The sequence below is a fragment of the Pocillopora verrucosa genome, chromosome 13, assembly GCF_036669915.1.
Source record: "Pocillopora verrucosa isolate sample1 chromosome 13, ASM3666991v2, whole genome shotgun sequence".
Lineage (NCBI taxonomy): Eukaryota > Metazoa > Cnidaria > Anthozoa > Scleractinia > Pocilloporidae > Pocillopora > Pocillopora verrucosa.
Window position 1 is genome coordinate 11839876 of NC_089324.1, and position 21700 is coordinate 11861575.

The 21700-nt window shown below is 38.3% G+C and overlaps 2 protein-coding genes and 1 pseudogene across 3 annotated transcripts; 1 reads left to right on the forward strand and 2 right to left on the reverse strand.

Annotated features, from left to right (window-relative positions):
* The first annotated feature begins 23 nt into the window (after positions 1–23).
* On the forward strand, positions 24–8927 carry LOC131788324 (tetratricopeptide repeat protein 28-like). Its single transcript, XM_066160496.1, has 3 exons — positions 24–55; positions 3243–6036; positions 7354–8927. The coding sequence occupies exons 2-3, from the start codon at positions 3249–3251 to the stop codon at positions 8925–8927; spliced, it is 4362 nt and encodes a 1453-aa protein (XP_066016593.1). The 5' UTR covers positions 24–55; positions 3243–3248.
* Positions 8928–10323: 1396 nt separating this feature from the next.
* On the reverse strand, positions 10324–11299 carry LOC136277774 (sterol 26-hydroxylase, mitochondrial-like; annotated as a pseudogene).
* Positions 11300–15327: 4028 nt separating this feature from the next.
* Positions 15328–20697, reverse strand: LOC131793960 (COP9 signalosome complex subunit 8-like). 2 transcript variants are annotated; one of them, XM_066160674.1, is made up of 4 exons: positions 20460–20697; positions 18306–19966; positions 17492–17551; positions 15328–16939 (listed from the first exon to the last, which is right to left on the reverse strand). In XM_066160674.1, exons 2-4 carry the CDS (start codon positions 18436–18438, stop codon positions 16857–16859), a joined length of 276 nt encoding a protein of 91 aa, XP_066016771.1. In that variant the 5' UTR covers positions 18439–19966; positions 20460–20697; the 3' UTR covers positions 15328–16856. The 2 variants fall into 2 exon arrangements, with proteins under 2 accessions (XP_066016771.1, XP_066016770.1); XM_066160673.1 differs by having other exon boundaries at positions 17492–17554.
* Between the last annotated feature and the right edge of the window lie 1003 nt (positions 20698–21700).

Consider the following 21700-nt stretch of genomic DNA (forward strand, 5'->3'; position numbering starts at 1 on the left):
TGAGTTACAAGCAACCGAAGATCCTTTTGGTTACCCTCCTGAGTAGTCTGAGTAGGTAAAGCTGTTGTTACCAATTTCTAATATCTTGAAGGAAAAATGAAAACTGTGATCAAAGACATTCAACACAGATAGTGAAAACATAAACTTATACACTCTCAGATAATATTTTGAGGAATTGGGGTTTTCTTTTCTAAAACGATCAGTTATGTACAGGCCGTTAACAGCAAATACAGCAGAACTGGAAACGATTTGAATTTGTTTCTACTGACTAAACGGAAGATTGCGCCAGCGACATCCTTAGTTTACGCGTGACGCTATAAAATCTACAATTAAAGATGTTACGGAATACAAGGGTAGTGACGTTTTACCCCGAAAGGAAAAAACTTGTGAAAAATTAAACTTTTCGCCAGACATCAACATGACCTCCAATGCTACTCCTAAATATTAAAATGACTGGCTGAGGAAAATATTATAAAGTTATAAAAATTTTGGTATCGAGTGATTGTTTTTCTCCTGAGTCATCAAATAATTCTTTGCCGGAATGCAACGGATAACTTATCATTTTTATGTCGAAAAGAAACAATATTTATTTACTTTACGGTCATTTCATTTGTAGTCTATGGAAAGGAACAAAACTGGCCCCCACGAACTACGCCCCATCAATTTTTGTCCGAAATTTGGGCGATCGCCTTTTCAGTAGAAAATAACTGACTCCGAAAGAAAGACTTTGACAGATTGTTATAAATTTTCTCGACGGTTCTTGGCTTTATGCCGATTCTGTCCGTTTACTTTCAGTTTGATGGCGTGACAAGAGGCAAAAAAATAATTTTGGTAAATTACCGACTATTTACCATAGAGTTTTTCTACTTTTTCAGGAAAAAGTTGACTTCCTTCGGACGATCTTATACAAGTCCCTTTGCCCTCATTAAAATGAATAAGGAACGTTTCTAACTCCAAAAGGAAATTTGCATCAATGCTGACTGTTTTAGAAATCCAAACAACACTAGTATCGTTATGAAAGCTTCAAAAAACTTATCATAAGAATAACAACATAAAGTGCATATAGAAATATCATTGCCCCCCCTCCCTTTGAAAAGAAGCTATGGCTTCTTACATTGAATGAGATATTTAAAGGAAAAAAATACTATTGTTTATATATCGATATCTTATAATACTTTTCCAAAAACATCGACAAATAATGCACTTATTTCAAGGATTTACACAATCAAAATGCAAGATCATCAAATAAAGTGCATATCGATGATGCACGGACAATTATAACAAACACGCCATAGAGTACAGGACCTTCATTCAGAGGTAGCTAATATAGAACATTCTCCGAACATATGCAAAACCTGTGAGTCATAATAAATTTTTAATTTAGGAAGCAGATCAAAGGAAACTTACTTTATTATTTAATTTCTAGAAACGCGAACTTGTTGCAAGGAAATGCGACTATTATTAAGACATGTAGCAAAGAAACAAATGAAGTAACGTTGGGATAAGAAGGCATTACAATTGAAATGATCATACTATTGCATTTGACAAGGGTGGATGATGTCGTGTGTTTTAAACATATATCATTTTTGTTTCTGGTTCAAAAGAAAAGGTTGGAAGTAAATGTGGGTGAAAAGTAAAATTTACTGTCTATCATTTTAAATATTGGAAAATCAAGGCAATAGAAACATTAATGATTCCCTCTTTATCAAATGAGACAAACGGGAACGAGTTTTAAGTGATATAACTAAGCCTAGACTGCCACCGTCATTTGGATTTCCGCTTGGGTAGATTTTGATCACGTGTTAGGCAACGTTTAATCAAGAACAAGATAGAATTTCATTTCAGGCCTATTTATCAATTTTGTGGTGTATAACTTTCGCATTTTAGTACCTAATATTTCTTTTGAATCTTAAAATTGTCTTGAAACTTAAAAGAAAATTGTTCTTTAAAAATTCACTAAAATTCGGTAGCCAAAATTATTTGTTTAGGTGTTATTTGATTTTCGTGTTAACCTGTAATTTCGTCAGTCGCCGGCACCTTCTGTTGCTTCAAACAGAAACAACACAAGATGCGATGTGTAATGATCGATTTTGTCCCCAATCTGACGCCATAACAGAAAAACCTTTAGAACACCTGTAAACTCCGAGCGCTTCGGAGTAAGTGATATTTTTAATGAATCTTCGGATTGTTTTCAAGTTCAAGGATTGTAAGTTAAAATTTTATGAAAAACGAATGTTGTTCTCTTATTTCAGTGTGAATCCTCGCACGCCTGCCAGTCGCTGGCGCAGCTTGTTGAAACTAAAGTGAAAAAAAAATAAAGTCTTTTAAGATCATTATTGGCTTCTTTTTCACCCCACCACTATTCTTGGCAACAAAGGTCGCCATTTCGTTTGTTTATCACTCGCCAAAAAACTATCAAATGCACTCAAAGCCTAAAATCGAAAAAAAGTTTACAGGAATCGACCAATCGAGCGAGCGAGCGAGTGCCATCAGTTCTCTACATCATATCTACAACTCGCTATTGCGCATGCGCGTAATAATTCACGAGTTAAAAATGAGAGCTGTGAAAACAGGAACTTATAAACTTTTTAAGTAATTGGGTTTTTGATTCTAAACTGATACGTGATGTACAGACCGTTAACTGGTGGTTGGCAGAATACAGCAGAACTGGAAACGATTTGAAAATTAAATTTGTCTCTAACACTAAGCGGAAGATTGCGCTGGGCGATATCCTTAGTTTTCATTGACGCTATAAAATCCAAAATTGAAAATAATACCGAATTGAAGTTTTATCCCCAAAGGAAATAACCTGTGAAAAATTAAACTTTTCGCCAGTCATGAACATGACCTCCAATGCTATTCCTAAATATTAAAATGGCTGGCTCTGGAAGATATCATGAATCTATGTAAATGTTGGTATCGGAAGTTTCACTTTCCAATAGTAATGGTTAATTGGGGTAGACCCGTGGGGTGGGTATAAGTTAGCCGTTGCCAGAACGCAACGGGTAACTTATCATTTTTTTGGCGAAAAGAAACAATGTCTATTTACTTTACGCTCATTACATTTGCAGTTTATGAAAGGAAACAAAATAATTGTCCGAAATTTGGGCGATCGCCCATTCAGTGGAGAAATATTGACTTCGAAAGAGAGACTAAGCCAGATTGGCATACGAGACAAAAAAAATAATAATTTTGATAAATTCCCGACATTTCACCATGGATTTTTTCTTCTTTTTTCAAAGGTAAAGATGTACAGCATAAAAGAAGCTATCTCCATAGGTATACTAGTCGCCGAGTTCCTTCGCAAAACTGGTCGCGTGTGGCAGGCCGTCGAGGTTTACAAATCAGCAATCAACATCATGAAAACGATGGGAAACGCACATCACCAGGCACTAAGTTATGCACAACTCGGAGTAATGTTGCAATCGCATAGTCAATATGAAAAGGCCCGAGAATATCAAGAGAAAGCCCTCGCTATCACAATAGAAATTGGTGACAGGGTAGGAGAATCAACAAGCTATGGAAACCTAGGAACTTTGTTCCGATCACTCGGTCAATATGACAAGGCCCGAGAATATCAGGAGAAAGCACTCGCTATCAACATAGAAATTGGTGACAGGGATGGAGAAGCAACAAGCTACGGAAACCTAGGAACTTTGTTCCGATCACTCGGTCAATATAAGAAGGCCCGAGAATATCAAGAGAAAGCCCTCGCTATCAGAATAGAAATTGATGACAGGGAAGGAGAAGCAACAAGCTATGGAAACCTAGGAACTTTGTTCCAGTCACTCGGACAATATGACAAGGCCCGAGAATATCAAGAGAAAGCCCTCGCTATCACAATAGAAATTGGTGACAGGGAAGGAGAATCAACAAGCTATGGAAACCTAGGAACTTTGTTCCAATCACTCGGTCAATATGACAAGGCCCGAGAATATCAAGAGAAAGCCCTCGCTATCAGAATAGAAATTGGTGACAGGGAAGGAGAAGCAACAAGCTACGGAAAGCTAGGAACTTTGCTCCAATCACTCGGTCAATATGACAAGGCCCGAGAATATCAGGAGAAAGCACTCGCTATCAACATAGAAATTGGTGACAGGGATGGAGAAGCAACAAGCTATGGAAACCTAGGAACTTTGTTCCAATCACTCGGTCAATATGAGAAGGCCCGAGAATATCAAGAGAAAGCCCTCGCTATCACAATAGAAATTGGTGACAGGGAAGGAGAAGCAACAAGCTATGGAAACCTAGGAACTTTGTTCCAATCACTCGGTCAATATGACAAGGCCCGAGAATATCAGGAGAAAGCACTCGCTATCGGAATAGAAATTGGTGACAGGGATGGAGAAGCAACAAGCTACGGAAACCTAGGAACTTTGTTCCGATCACTCGGTCAATATGACAAGGCCCGAAAATATCAGGAGAAAGCACTCGCTATCAACATAGAAATTGGTGGCAGGGATGGAGAAGCAACAAACTACGGAAACCTAGGAACTTTGTTCCAATCACTCGGTCAATATGACAAGGCCCGAGAATATCAGGAGAAAGCACTCGCTATCAAAATAGAAATTGGTGACAGGGATGGAGAAGCATCAAGCAACGGAAACCTAGGAACTTTGTTCCAATCACTCGGTCAATATGACAAGGCCCGAGAATATCAGGAGAAAGCACTCGCTATCAAAATAGAAATTGGTGACAGGGATGGAGAAGCATCATGCAACGGAAACCTAGGAACTTTGTTCCAATCACTCGGTCAATATGACAAGGCCCGAAAATATCAGGAGAAAGCACTCGCTATCAACATAGAAATTGGTGACAGGGATGGAGAAGCAACAAACTACGGAAACCTAGGAACTTTGTTCCAATCACTCGGTCAATATGACAAGGCCCGAGAATATCAGGAGAAAGCACTCGCTATCAAAATAGAAATTGGTGACAGGGATGGAGAAGCATCAAGCAACGGAAACCTAGGAACTTTGTTCCAATCACTCGGTCAATATGACAAGGCCCGAGAATATCAGGAGAAAGCACTCGCTATCAGAATAGAAATTGGTGACAGGTATGGAGAAGCAACAAGCTACGGAAACCTAGGAACTTTGTTCCAATCACTCGGTCAATATGACAAGGCCCGAGAATATCAGGAGAAAGCACTCGCTATCAGAATAGAAATTGGTGACAGGGATGGAGAAGCAACAAGCTACGGAAACCTAGGAACTTTGTTCCAATCACTCGGTCAATATGAAAAGGCCCGAGATTATCAGGAGAAAGCACTCGCTATCAAAATAGAAATTGGTGAGAGGGATGGAGAAGCAACAAGCTACGGAAACCTAGGAACTTTGTTCCAATCACTCGGTCAATATGACAGGGCCCGAGAATATCAGGAGAAAGCACTCGCTATCAAAATAGAAATTGGTGACAGGGATGGAGAAGCAAGAGGCTACGGAAACCTAGGAACTTTGTTCCGATCACTCGGTCAATATGACAAGGCCCGAAAATATCAGGAGAAAGCACTCGCTATCAACATAGAAATTGGTGACAGGGATGGAGAAGCAAGAAGCTACGGAAACCTAGGAACTTTGTTCCAATCACTCGGTCAATATGACAAGGCCCGAGAATATCAGGAGAAAGCACTCGCTATCAACATAGAAATTGGTGACAGGGATGGAGAAGCATCAAGCAACGGAAACCTAGGAACTTTGTTCCAATCACTCGGTCAATATGAAAAGGCCCGAGAATATCAGGAGAAAGCACTCGCTATCAACATAGAAATTGGTGACAGGGATGGAGAAGCAACAAGCTACGGAAAGCTAGGAACTTTGTTCCAATCACTCGGTAAATATGACAAGGCCCGACAATATCAGGAGAAAGCACTCGCTATCAAAATAGAAATTGGTGACAGGGATGGAGAAGCAACAAGCTACGGAAACTTAGGAACTTTGTTCAAATCACTCGGTCGATATGACAAGGCCCGAGAATATCAGGAGAAAGCACTCGCTATCAAAATAGAAATTGGTGACAGGGATGGAGAAGCAACAAGCTACGGAAACCTAGGAACTTTGTTCCAATCACTCGGTCAATATGACAAGGCCCGAGAATATCAGGAGAAAGCACTCGCTATCAAAATAGAAATTGGTGACAGGAATGAAGAAGCAACAAGCTACGGAAACCTAGGAACTTTGTTCCAATCACTCGGTCAATATGACAAGGCCCGAGAATATCAGGAGAAAGCACTCGCTATCAAAATAGAAATTGGTGAGAGGGATGGAGAAGCAACAAGCTACGGAAACCTAGGAACTTTGTTCCAATCACTCGGTCAGTATGACAAGGCCCGAGAATATCAGGAGAAAGCACTCGCTATCAAAATAGAAACTGGTGACAGGAACGGAGAAGCAACAAGCTACGGAAAGCTAGGAACTTTGTTCCAATCACTCGGTCAATATGACAAGGCCCGAGAATATCAGGAGAAAGCACTCGCTATCAAAATAGAAATTGGTGACAGGGATGGAGAAGCAACAAGCTACGGAAACCTAGGAACTTTGTTCCAATCACTCGGTCAATATGACAAGGCCCGAGAATATCAGGAGAAAGCACTCGCTATCAGAATAGAAATTGGTGACAGGGATGGAGAAGCAACAAGCTACGGAAACCTAGGAACTTTGTTCCAATCACTCGGTCAATATGACAAGGCCCGAGAATATCAGGAGAAAGCGCTCGCTATCAACATAGATATTGGTGACAGGGATGGAGAAGCAACAAGCTACGGAAACCTAGGAACTTTGTTCCGATCACTCGGTCAATATGACAAGGCCCGAGAATATCAGGAGAAAGCACTCGCTATCGGAATAGAAATTGGTGACAGGGATGGAGAAGCAACAAGATACGGAAACCTAGGAACTTTGTTCCAATCACTCGGTCAATATGACAAGGCCCGAAAATATCAGGAGAAAGCACTCGCTATCAAAATAGAAATTGGTGACAGGGATGGAGAAGCAAGAAGCTACGGAAACCTAGGAACTTTGTTCCAATCACTCGGTCAATATGAAAAGGCCCGAGAATATCAGGAGAAAGCACTCGCTATCAAAATAGAAATTGGTGACAGGAATGGAGAAGCAACAAGCTACAGAAACCTCACATGTTTGTTTCTCTCACTAGGCAGGTATGGAGAGGCTGACAAGTATCTAAAGAAGGCAATGGACGTTAGAAAGGGTGTCGATGACAGACGTGGAGAAGCAGCAGACTACACAAACATAGCTAAAATTTGTTGTAAGCGTGGTGAATATGACAAGGCTCAAGAATATTGCGAGAAAGCCCTTACAAGTTTGATAGACATCGGTGATAGAGAAAACGTAGTAGTCTGCTACAGCAATTTAGGATTTTGTTACCAATCTCTTGGTAAAAATGACATAGCTGAAGGATACTTTAAGCAAGCTCTTCTACTAAGTAGGGATATTGGACACAACTTGAACGAGTTTCGCTGCCTTTGTAATCTATCGGCGTTAATGGCGTCGCAAGGTCATCTTGAAGAGGCTTCTTCGTATCTTTTTCAAGGCATCCAAAAGTTCGAAACTTTGAGAGGTTTTCTTAAAGAAAACGACGAGTTTCAAATATCCCTTTTAGAAAAGTACGGCACCTTTCCCTACGAGCGGTTCAGCAGGTTGCTTTCTTCCACTGGAAAGCCTGAAGACGCCCTTTACGTCGAAGAGCTGAGAAGGGCAAGATGCCTGGTCGACTTGATGACAGCTCAGTACTCTGTTCAAGAGCAGATCTCAAGCGATCCACAATCTTGGTGTGGCATTCAAGGGATCATCAGAAAAGAAGCAGACTGTGCATGCCTGTACATTTCGGTTGGCGGAGATGAGGTACGGTTTTGGATAATAAAAGCAACGGGAGCTATTCTTTTTTCAGAAAAGAAAGTGAACCTGGACCCAAACAAGGTGACCGGAATAGTCCCTGAGTTAGACAAGTTTTTTAAAGAACTGATGTCACTTCAGCGCAACAACCGATCAGGGCTGCATTACTGTGATACCGAAGATTTCAAAACAAGTCTTCACTTGTGTTACAAGATAATCGTTGCTCCTGTGGCCAGTTTACTGAAGCAGCCCGAGATCATAATTGTCCCTGATTCCTGTGTGTACCAAGTGCCATTTGCAGCCTTAGCTGACGAAGGAGGAAAGTATTTATCAGAGACATGCAGGATTCGGCTGGTTCCCTCTCTCACGACTCTAAAGCTTGTGCAAGACAGTCCTCCAGACCATCACAGTCAGACCGGGGCTCTGATAGTGGGTGACCCTGTGGTTGGAAAGGTGATTTACAAGGGACGGTGCAGAAATATGACACCATTGCCGTGTGCAAGAAAGGAAGCAGAGATGATTGGAACACTTCTTGGAGTAACGCCTTTGACAGGAGAGTCCGTTACAAAGCATTCTGTACTCCAAGCGATAAATTCAGTGAGCCTCATACACATTGCTGCGCATGGAGATTCTGAAAGAGGGGAGATTTTTCTTTCTCCTAAGCACCTTACCCTACACCCACCTTTTCCTCGAGAAGAAGATTATCTTTTGACGATGGCAGATATTTCAAAAACTCGGTTGCGAGCTAAACTAGTGGTGCTTAGTTGTTGTCACAGTGCTCGTGGACAGATTAGAACCGAGGGAGTTATCGGAATTGCCCGAGCATTCTTAGGATCCGGAGCTCGTTCAGTGTTAGCGGCACGATGGGCCCTGGATGACACAGCTACGGAGCAGTTCATGACTTGTTTCTACAAACATTTGTACCGCGGTGAAAGCGCAAGTGAATCTCTCCACAAGGCCAGGAAGTGGATGAGAAATAACGGCTTTGATAAAGTTTCTCAATGGGCGCCATTTATGATCATGGGCGACAACGTGACATTTGATTTTGGAAGTTGGCCGGTGCCTAGCGCACCTTAAGAGCCACAACTTTGATAAAAACTTCTGTAGCAGAATGAACTGAACTTAGTTAAGCTCAGAACTATTTAATTACTAGCCTGTAGAAAAAGGACACCATACGTGAAGGAAAACTCGGATCAATACACAGAGGAGAGCATTTCCATAAAATGCTTATCAGACATCTAAGTTTTTTAATCTGAAACAAGACAGCGTATAGTGTTATCTCTTTATAGGAGTTCCGAAGTTAAAAACTCCAATTTATTTTTTAAGTTTTTAGTTCAGTAAACAACCCAAGCAAGTGTGACAATTTTTAGGTTTCGAACAAAGATTAGTTCTTCGAGGAAAGATAATTTTTAATCCTTTTTCAAAGGCAATTAGTCAGTCAATTCAAGAGACTTTTAAACAAATGTGTAACTTGGAAAAGAAGTTTTTTCTGAGCTTAAATTTTTGGAAATTTCTTGCAAGGCTTTTGAAAAAAAATATTGTGGTTTAACATGCCAAAATAAACACAATAAAAAAAAGGGGATACTTTATACTAATCGTACAGTAATACAAACCCTTGTATTCTCATAGAAACCCCAGTAGTTTTATCAATTTAACCCTTTAACCCCTGGGAGTGACTAGCATCTAATTTCTCTTCACAGTATCACTACTGAATCAAACATCGAGGTCATAAGAATAATGAAAATGATCAACAAGTACAAGAGCTCTTGATTATTAAGCAAAATCTCCTTGTCAGCACCTGAAGGAAATGTATAGAAAACAGTATGGAGAATATACGTACTGATCTTAGGGTGTAAAGGGTCAATCGATGCCCCTATGTGTAGATACTGTTGTATCCTCACACAGACTCTTGTATGCTTATAGATACTTTTGTATCCTCGTTATCCTTCACTTTCCCTCTGCTGCTACTATTTCGCTCCGTTTAATCAACTGAACGTCACGAAAAGGTTACATTATTATCAAAGGGCAATTTAGGTAGGGGATTCCATTTTGTTGACTAAAAAAACTCAACAGATTTTTCGTCTGCTACTATTGTGCCATATCTGTGAATTACAAGACAATAAATGTTCAATGAAAACCGAAAGAATACCAAATAAATTTGTATACTACAAAAGTTTGCATGCGAGAAAAATAGCTCCTAAGACCGTTGAAATGTATTGAAATACACAAATATATACATATATATATACAGTTTAGCAAGATAACTTTTCTAGTATTTCAGAACACCGAAGCAAATATATTACCCAGCGAACTTTTGATAAAAATGCAAAAAATTATTAACGAGAAGATGTGACCTTCAAGTAACACCACTGAATAATTCTGAAGATTAATAACACAATTATTCATCAGATGTAGGGGATCGCTGAAATGGTTCAAACTGGCTTATAAAATGTGACTTATTGAATACCTTCGATCCAATAGGTGTGGATTGTTTAAACGAGTTGCAATTGTCATCAGAATTTGTCCCACTTTCTGCTCAAAACAGTGTTGCAATGCAGTGTGAACGCGGCAACATGAAAACCTGACTCATTTTCTGTCAACAAACTGCACTCTAACAGGTCTGTCAGGAATGGTGACCCCTCTCATGAACGGCTCCACCTTCTCTGCCTCCGGTGGGTAAGAGATGTCAAACTGCTGTACGATTCTGGCCATCAGCAGATGAAGCTCTAACTCGGCAATACGTCGACCGAGGCACATACGTGTTCCGAATCTAAACGGAAGAGAAGCGAAAGCTTCTGCTGATTCGATCAAAGCGGTATCTTTGTTTCGCAACCATCTCTCCGGTTTAAACGCTTCGGCATCTTCAAGAATACCCTCATCTCACCCCATTTGGTGAACAAGGAACTCAACTTGAGCAGTGCCCCCAGGGATATGGTAGTACAATAATACTATGTCTTCTTTCGTTCTTCGCGGGATAGCGGAGAGAACAGGGTATAGGCGGAGGGTCTCTCGTAACCAGGCCTTCAAATATGGTATACGAGCCAGCGTTTCCGGCGTTGCAAAGGTAGAATTTCCCACCACTACTGAGAGCACTTCTCGTCGAAGAATCTTCGTTTCTCAGGATTTTTGGCCAACATGTAAAGAACCCATTGCATCGTTTTGGACGTAGTGTCAATTCCGGCAAACAGAACATCGATTACACTCGCCAACAGGTCATCCTTCGTCAGCTTTCCGCTGGCCAGGAGGAACTTGAAGAAGCCAGCTTGGTCACGCTCTGTTTCCTTTGATGGCTTGCATGACTTCTCCTCCAGTTCGTTGATTCTTCTCCCGATAAATAGTTCGGCGTAGTCGTACATCGTGTCAAAATTATCAAAAAACTTTTTAAATTTCTGGGTCTCATAGATCTTGTAAAACCAAGGTGGCAAAAAACCGACCTCCACCGCATTCGCCAGAAAACCTCCGACGGCATAACTCTTATTGCGCAAGATGATCATCTCACAGCTGGAGCTTGGGCCACCTGTGTTCCAACCTGTGTTGAGCGGCACCGTAAAAAAAACTTAAGCGGTCGCCCTTAGTTAAGCGGCCAGCTGTCAGAGTCCCGAGAATTTTTCTCCTCAATTACGACACTTATGAACTCTATTAAGCGGTCGTGGTCACCCTTTGCTAAGTCCCAACAGCCTGTTTGCATTGTCCTCCACCTGTTTTTAATGGTCACTTAGAGCGGACCCACTCAAATAAAGCTAAGGACGAGCTTTCAAGTAAACTTTAACCCATGTTTATCTTCCAACCTCAAATGCAAACGGTACGTATTTTTGAGCGAGTATTTTTACATTAAGTGTTCGACTTTGGCGCAAGATGCCGTTTCATGTCGTTTTTTTGCGATACCCCCTTACTGTGAAACCTTTATTAAGCGGTCAACTTGTATTAAGCCATCTTAACCCAGTGGGTGACCGCTGAACACAGGTTCGACTGTAGATAATTTTTTTTTCTCATGCATCTTCTAGCATTGGAAGTTATTTTTCTTTCCATCCGATATCTTATCGGACCCCAATCTAAAAACAAATTATTTCTGTCATTTAGCTTGCGAAGCTTGAGAGAAGAATCATTGCTTGTTATTTGTCTTTTTCTCTGAAGAGTGTTAGAATTATCTTACACCCAATGAGCAGAATAAGAAAAAGCTTTTACATTTCATTCACATCCGACTTCATGCATCAGAAGAGGAGATATTGACTTCTACAGTGTAAATAAAATTAATGTCGGTCAAATCTCTTTACCTTCTTTCGGACGTGAATTGGCAGACCTATGGAACACTTAATGTTCTTGTCAACGGCCTTTGAAAACTGCGCTTAAATTGTCATCAGACTGATGATAGTAATGGAAGATTCCTACTTTTGGCTTATTTAAAACACATCTTACTACTTCCAGGCTTCTCCGCTCTAAAAAAACACATCTTACTATTTCCAGGCTTCTCCGCTCTAAATCATCTGAACGAACAATTGTTGAGAAATAACCTGATTATCCTTAATTCGCGCGGTGGAAGAAGACGTCGAAAGCTAACTCTCCTAATAACTACTAAGTACCTATAAAAAAAGGCTAGGATACAGTTATTGGGTGAAGAAAGCCCCACCCCCCTCAAAATTTTCCTTTAGTTTCAAAGATGCATCACTTTCTCTCGAGTACTAAGGAACGAGGTAAAGTATTTTTCGTCCAGTCAACGTTACAGAAGACCATCTTAAATATCATGAAGAGTTACGAAGCGCTCTTCATCATTTATGAAGATAAACGATTGACGTAATAAAGCTCGTTAAGAAGTGCAATTTTTCCCTTGATCCTACATATTCAACATATTCTGATTGTTTGATTGTCCCTGAATAAAAGTGTCACAGTAAGTAGTTTGACCGTATTTAGGAGTGTTCCAAAAGAACGCTCCAAAAACTTTTAGGCTCTTTGAGAGTTCTTTCTTTTGAATCATTTAAAAATGATATAGAAAACAAAGACATATTTAGTACTTTTCAATCTCTTCTGCTTAAATTTCTTTTTTTCGACGAAAAAAATCCTTTTTCTTTGTATTAAACCGTTCTAGCAGAAGGCCAGTGCCAAGAACAATTAATAAGATTGACAATTTGAATTCACCCAGCTTTAAGCCGGGATTTTCAAACGCGAAGTAGCAATAAGGCATTCGTAAATAAGTCATCCTTCAACTCAACTTCAAGACCCCGTCAGAGATTTTTTACTCGGGCTTTCCGAAGGAAACGCCCGAGGTATAAATTCGGCTTCTTTTTTTTTTTTTTTTTTTTTTTGCGTTCAGTCACAAAACGCAGTTCCGCTACAGCGCATGCGTGAAGTGTTAGCGCATGCCTAGAATGAACCTTAGAGAGCTATCTGGTGAGCATGGTTTAAAGCAATGGCTGCCTTTGTGGACAATTCCTTGCTTGATGCACGCGAAAGAAATTCGATGGCTATTACGCCCAATATACATACAAAGTCACACACCGTTCGCAGTAGTCCCACACTAAAACTTCTGGAGCGTTTTTGGAACGGGTCGGTCCGCGAACTTTACGAGAGATCAATTTACGAGCGATCCTTTACGACTGAACCTTTTATTGAGAAATATCAAGCGAAACCTTCTATATCAAACGAGTTATCTCATATTATGTTTTTTTTGCGTTCAGTCACAAAACGCAGTTCCACTACAGCGCAAGCGTGAAGTGTTAGCGCATGCCTAGAATGAACCTTAGAGAGCTATCCAGAGAGCATGGTTTACAGCAATGGCTGCCTTTGTGGACAATTACTTGCTTGATGCACGCGAAAGAAATTCGATGGCTATTACGCCCAATGTACATACAAAGTCACACACCGTTCGCAGTAGACCCACACTAAAAGTTGTGGAGCGTTTTTGGAACGGGTCGGTCCTCGAACTTTACGAGAGATCAATTTACGAGCGATCCTTTACGAGTGAACCTTTTATTGAGAAATATCAAGCGAAACCTGCTATATCAAACGAGTTATCTCATATTATGTTTACATGTAAACACAACCGTGTATTTAAACGTGATCGAGAACCCAGTAGAATACCAGAAGCTATTCTGAAACGTCTCAGAAGAAAGGGCAGAAAACTGAAGGAATTTGTTTATGAGTGTATTCGTCCAAGCATACCGAAGTCCTCTTGGCTACGTCGTTATGTGAAGGTTAGAAGAGTTACAAAGCATGATTGTAAGCTTAATACGAAGAGGGTAAGATTAAATAAAGTTACAAAACATGATAAGAAGTATTTGTTGAATTGTTCTGTAAGGGTATATCAAAGGATAATTAAATTGAAGTATTGAGCAAGTAGGTACTCATCAACGTTTTCTTGTAATAGACCCATGTGTCTTTATAAGAGTCAGACACACGCATCAAACTATTGTAAATTTCAACTGAGTTCAGATATAGAGAAAAACCCTGGTCCTACTCCAATGTACATTGTCTCTAACAAAACAATAATGGCACCATATAGCCATGCTAATGAATTGGTATTTGGACAGAATTCAGGACATCAATGTGTTACAATGAGTTTATGCTCTTTGATTTACAATAACAAACAAGGAATCAATTCTGCTACTGATCTCGTGTCACTAACGAATACTGGAAATCAGTTGTATTCAAGTTTGTCTCAGTTAACCAGGCAATCGTTTTTAATGCAGGCAGAATTACCCACACTTTTAAATGTGTTTGAGACTGACTATGAACTTCAATACAGTGAAAGCTACACTGGTACTATTCACCAAGAAGTTACAATAGAAGGATGTCAGTTCGGTACCTCCTTAGATAGAGCCTTTCAATCACTTTTATCCGAAAATTTCAACAATTTTGTCTTGACAATAGGATGTACTGCAGTTGCTATCTATTGTAAAGGTAATGTGGGCTTGAATATATTCGATTCTTGTGCAAGGGATATTTATGGTAGAAGCCATCCTCAAGGTACATGTGTGCTGCTTGAAGTATCATCACTGAATAGCTTAGTACATTATTTTCAGAGTATACATGACAATGATATATTTGAATTGAAAGGGGTTAACAGTAATAAAGTTCAAAATAGTACTCTTTTTCAGAGTCATGCCTGTAAAACCAGAAAGTTAAATGTGAGTTGTGCTGTGGCTGGTTATTCACTCTGCTACTCTGTAATAAAATCATTTAGTTATTGGAATTCAAACCTTATATGATGTTATTCAGTATGGAAAAAGATTATATGAAAATTCATCTTTGAACAAGTATTTACCGTTAGATGATTTGCCAAAAACTGTTGATGTTTGTGGAACTGAAGTAAGTTTAGATCTTTAAAGTGATTACAGTGAAGGAATATTGTCTGATTCAGTTAACAGCAAATCACTTCTTGAAAATCTTGTAAGAAATAATAGCGAATGCACAGGGTTTTTGATGTGGTTTTCAGTTTTCTGTATGACATGTATTTTTAAACCCACAAAAAGGTCAAAATATATCTATTCCCTCTTGCTATTTAATGAGAGTCAACTGCCTCTAGATGAATATACTAAAACTAAATAGCACTGTTTCTCTTGTTGCAACCATCAACAGCATTCAAAAATTGCATAACGCTGGAGGATATTACAAAATTCAGTTTATAAGATGTTCAGCTAAAGCTGTAAGACAAAATTAACTAAATTTTTGAAAATCGCCACAAAAATTGCTAATTTAAATGCACCTTAAGTAGGCCCGAGTTCACACAGTTATGCATCTAGTTAAAATTGACATTTGTTGTTTAGCAATGAAAGTAATGAAAATGTCCAGCGTTCTCACCATGCCGAAAAAACCTAATGGCTAATTTACATTCTGCTAAATTAATAGAGGGAATACATTTTCCGTTTTTTTTTTTTTTTTTTTTAATATTAACTGACAACAGGTGGAACACTCTTCAAACATCACTTCGTGTAAATTTATATGAACTGCTGAAATTACAAATGTTTTGGTTAAGCATTTGGGAATTGTTGCGGCCTGTTAGATAATCTCGAGTCTTGCTAGCCTTGTTTGATAATGTGATGCAGGACCACACAATATATGTAGTTTTGCTTTCCGAGTGATTTTACCTGGACCATCATGGTGGGGCTTTGTTCTCGGACAATTATTGCCACTGGAGGTCCGCAAGCAGACAATCCCAAACACAGTATGTTTAGGATTATCTATTCACCTTGCTTAGAGTGCTCCACTGGAGATCTTGTTTAGGTTTTTAGTTATTGAAGTCAATTGTTTCTCGAGTAATTTGTTGTTCTCTGATTTCGGAAGTCTGTTGAAATTGTTCTGGTTGGTGCTCTAAAAATACGTTTAATCTGGCAAGGTCACTTGTCTGGTAAGCCCACACATGCCTACCAATAGGATTTTAAAGAGTGTACTAAGGCCTGGGCTGAAAGAGTCATTAAGAAAAGAGTGACAGTCGCCCGTTAAAAAAATCAGTTCTTGATCAAACTCTTGGTGCCTCCTGTCTGTTTGTGGTGTTCGAGTTAGTTCACCCCAACAGTCCAACACAATTTTTATTTGCAATTGTTCCTGGACAGGCCAATTTTTTTCTCCAAAAATTATTGCCATTGATGTTGTTGGTGATTGTTGATAGCAAGTGTTGTAAATTGGTAATAGCAAAAAGTTTGTGGCTTGTGTCCCACATATTTAGTTTGTTTTGTAAATTGGTGATTGCCTAAGACTCTTCTATCATTCAGTTGGCTTATGTTGTATGACTGACTTCTTGTGTATCTTCATTTTCCTGTTTTTGGTCTTTGCAAATCCCACACTCCCACATTCTAACACTGAGACACAGAGAGACTCTCCAGTGACCAAGGCCATAATTGCTACCTTCATGTGTAAGCATGTTGCCTACATTTTCTTACTGGATACAAAGTCATCTTTGAGTCCGTAAACTACAACAAACTTTGGTCTTAATGAAGTTATTTACATTTAGAATGATAGTTCTCAGATGATACAAGTTATATTTAAAATGTATCGCTGCTTTTCAAGTTTAAGTTAATTTTCTAAAAATGACACATAATCTGTCAATAGGGCAAGTTCCTGTTCACTTGTGAGTGGAATCTCTTTCTGTGGAAGCTCTACAAAGAAAAAATGAAAAAGGAGTCAAAGAATGAAAAATGCTTTTAATTCTCCTATTCGATTTTTTGCCTGAAAAGGTGCACTGACATATCACAATTGATTGTAGTTTTGAAATTTGACAAGTGTTTTTGAACCTCTCACAGGATTCAAAGATTCATTGAGTGCTCCAAACTCAAGGTTTTTCAAGGTGACTATCAAGCAACCATGAATCTGAACATGATTGCCATGATTGTTGAAGATTCATGCAACAACTTAAATTTAGAACTTACACACTGAGGAGAAAGAGGCAAAGACAGAAGGCTAATTAGTTAAATGTACAAACTTGACTGCAGAACACAGGTCACCTAATTGGTGACTTTCACTGATCATCTTGTCCCCTAAACTATTTTTTTTAATATGCCATGGCAACCAAAATGGTCGCAGCTCAGAGGAATGTCATTTCACAACTGAATTAAACATTGCTCTGTCATAAGAGTGTAGAGAATAACAAAAAAAAGGTCAGGGAATTATAAAATTTACAAATATGTTTAAGTCTGAGTTTGTATCTCTACCTGTCTTCTTGGGAGTAATCATTCCTGTGGCTGGATCACTAATCCATCCACTGGTAACAGCTGCTAAATTGTCATCAGACAAAAAAAGAATAATATGAATCAACTGTTATAATCATTGTTATTATAACTATTATTATCAAAACCATTGTTCAACAATGATCAATTATCGATAAATTCCCTTCATATGGATTTCTGTATTAATCAATTGATCATTTACTCTTGACGAAGAACATATACTATTCAAAGTTTCTGCTTTCTGCAGGCATTGATCTGAAGCCAGAAAGCTTCAGCTTTTCTACACTATCTTGGACTGACTGACACACATGGCCTCGATCTCATGTGGGTATCTAGACTTTCTACAGTTTGGATCACATGGGAAGATAAAGTGTATGTAGTTGAATCGGAAGCAGTTGATTAAACAAAAGGAGTTACTCCAAATCAGAGCTGTGAGCCACTATATGATGTTCAGAAGTTTAATTATACAATTGGTTTTATTACACAGAAACAAAAATCCATTCCTGATTTATATTGAACACAATTTTTCAATCCATGATTAATACTAGTTAATTTACTAATAATGTTCCATTCATCAATTTTTCTCAGTTTTTGTTTGCATGTTTGTTTGTAAACAAACTTTTTTTCTTTAAAGCAACTGATCATAATGCAAAATAATACAATTTTAGTTAGACCATGCACAATTTTCTTTCACTTACTGTTTCCTAGAGATCACTGTTACCATCATTTTTTAATCTAAACATTTCAAATGATGACTGAATAACACTGTAAATATATGCAGTGAAACTGCAACACCAACCACTCAAAGCAGCTTCCCTTGTTATCCCCATTAGTTTGGCCAAGTCTTCTGCTCTGATAGAGGTGTATGCATTGGATACTAAATCAAATGTCCTTTTCTGAAGTTTTTCTGAAAGAAACATACAAGATGTCATGAACTAGACACCATCACCATACAAGGAGGGTAATCTGATTGCCTTAACCCCATACATGGAAATCCCAAAAGTTATTCACATGTAACTTCTCTCCTATAATCCACACTTTATCCAGAAAACAGGTAATAAGAATACCAAAACTTATAACGTAGAAGTTTTAAACTTGATCTAACACCAAATTCTTGTAACTAATCTACAAAGAAATATGTGGCAGCAAGAGGGGACAATTAACAGTCCAATCTTGGGAGAAGAAGGGTTAGCACTTGTTGCAAGTAATCCGTTAATTACACTATTGGTATAGGTATATGAGTGAACTTCAAGGTAAAAAGGTGTAACAACAATCAGCAGTCTAAACCATGTTAAGCTCTTCTCGTTTTTTCAGTCAAAAACTCACTTTTACACAAGTCATATGAAAGTCAGTCTCTCCTTGCAAGTAAACGAGCTAAACCAGTAAATTAGCAAAGTTTCACTAGATCCCATAGTAAGCTCATGAAAACATTGCGTTTCTAGCCCTTGTACATAATCACATTCAATGGAAGCCAAATTAATGGCTGGTAGTAGTCTTTACTTTAAGAAATCAAAAAATTTTCTGCTTCATATTTTCCAGAATTTCAAGCAATTTATTTCAATGGAACTCGAAAACTGACCACACCAGACATGATTTATTACTGCAGGCAAGTTTTGTTTAGTTTTGATGAAAAATCAGTGTTAGATGGAGTACCCTTGCGAAATGGCTTTTGGAATTCCTAGGAATTTTTTCCTAGGAATTCCCAACCATAACAACTCTGGTTCTAAAAACCTAGAAATTCCTAAAAATTCCCAGAAATTCCAAGTTTATAGCCAACAGGACTTGGAATTCCTAGGAATTCCAACTCAGAGAACCAATGACTTTCCCTGAAAAGCTGTAAATCGAAAAAATTCCTAGGAATTTCTGGAATTTTTGGGAATTTTTAGGAATATTTAAGAATAACTGGGAATTTTAAGCAAAAATTTGAGGCTAATGATATAAAATAAATACTTTAAATTAAAAAACCCAGCTAAAATTCAAGTATTCAATGAAATTTATTTACAAGCTTAATTAAGGCTTACATGTAAAATATTTTTGATTCATTATTAACATCAATGTGTGGTAATATTAGGATGGAATTTGATTTTTCTTTTCTTGAAAACTTCATAAGGATTAATCCTCAATTACAGCTATTCATATAAAATAGTCCTAATCAATCATTAAATTTGGTTTGATACAAATTGTGAATAAAATCTGTTGATTCTTTTCCATAAAATACAATATCTTAAATTATATTTGAAAACCAAGCACTCTTAGGAGTGAAGGGGTTAATTACAGACAAATAAAATTGATTTTTTGATTAAAATCTTGTTGTGACTGTAACAATAAATTAGAATGAAGTTATCCTAAACTGCAAACTTAGCTGCTGTTTGTATTTTTTTCCTGGGCTCACAATGAGTTGGCCTTGAATGAGGTTGTCTACAAGAAGCTTGACCATTTTGTATCTGGGTTCCATGTCATCTGAATTTGAAAAAAAAATATATATATATATTTAAATATATATATTTAAAGCTCAGACCAGGCCTTTAAGATGGCTATGAGGAAAAGGGCATTCATTGGATTCTCAAATTGAGAAATCTCTGTTATATTGAGTGACTTTTATATTGGAGTTAGTACATCTCTCTCATAGATTTTACTAAAAAAGGGCTGAATACATTATTTTGTTTTTACCAAGGAGGGCTTCTTTATGTAATTAGGTTTGTTTAATAACAGTTCCTATTATGAATCTTGAATGTTCCCAAACGTGACTAAAGGAATCTTGAAACCTTACTGATAGGTTTATTTCATTGTAAAGCATAAGCTTAAGAAACTGCGGCATGCAAGTGACCGATTCGATTCTCAGAATTATTCTAGTTCCAGTTGCGCCGAGCGTTATGTAAGCTTAATTCAACCCGCTACATCTATTCTTTTATAAGATTTTGATCACGTAACGAATATCGCAATTTTTACTCACCACAAACTTTCAAAATCGTAGCTTTACAGATGGCCACTCGACCCTTGTTTGTACCAGTCAATATGTCAACTGTTGTCCCTTCTTTTAACTCCACGGCGCCAACGACTTTCATTTCTTTTACAACACTCACGCTGTTCTCGTTTTCCCATTGAACCACAATAAAAGTTATCCTTAGAAATGTTATATTAAGCAAAACAGTTGAGAAAAGAGATCAACCGATGAAAAGGACATTCAAAGATGAGCGCCAAATGGAGTCTTCTTTGTTTCCGATCACGGGTATGATCACGTGGATCTTTTAGGACTTGTCATTGGCTAGCAAAGTGAATCCGCTGGCTTGCCGGTTGTAGTGTTAAGAGAAGCGCGCAACTTTAGTTTGATTTCTCCGACCGGTTCTCTGCTTCTAGACGATGGATACCTTGGTGATATAAATAATGATGTGAGCTCACTCTATCGTATTACAAATGCACGATTTGTGGCCGAAAGTTGTCGAGGAAACAAAGACTCGAAACTCACTTGAGTTGTGTTCATGGCAAAGGTGAGAAATAATACAAGCCAATCACAGTTTTGAATGCGACTACAAATCGTCTTTTACCCTCATATTTATAAAAGAAGGATACCACATTAGGAAGATACATAGATGATCCCAGTGTACCAGTACCTAAAGCTACAAAGCTTGACCGTAGCAAGTGTTCAGCAACATGTTCCAACACCGCCATCTCGATTCCTCAGTCAGTCGTTTACACTGAACTTAAAGCAGTAGTGACAACAGAGTAGAGTGCGTCTTACAAAGGAGAAACATTTGTACAAGAGACAGAAGTAACTATATGCGATTACAGAGGTGCGTTGGAACTCTGGTCCACAAATAGTTATGCACTGTCCGAAGTATAAAACAATTTTGTTGATAGCTGACAGACAGAGAAGAACAACAAGTAAACTTTAGAGCTGTTATTATTGAAGTGTGACTTGCAATTTCCATTTTTATATAAAGAAGGACTTGTATTTTTCACCAAAAATAAAAAGATGTAATATTTTTTGGGAGATCCAGTGATTAGGACATTTAAGAAATTAAGTTATGAAAGGAAACTTGGTTGGTACTTCTCACTACTAACAAGTCTTGATGACAAATATTTTCAGATCAGAGTTTCAAATAAAGTAAATTGAAGAACTCATTTAAAAGGTGTTTTTTCTCAAAGGGCACATTGACTACCTCTGTCTTGTCTGCATGCCAAATGTTTGCAAAG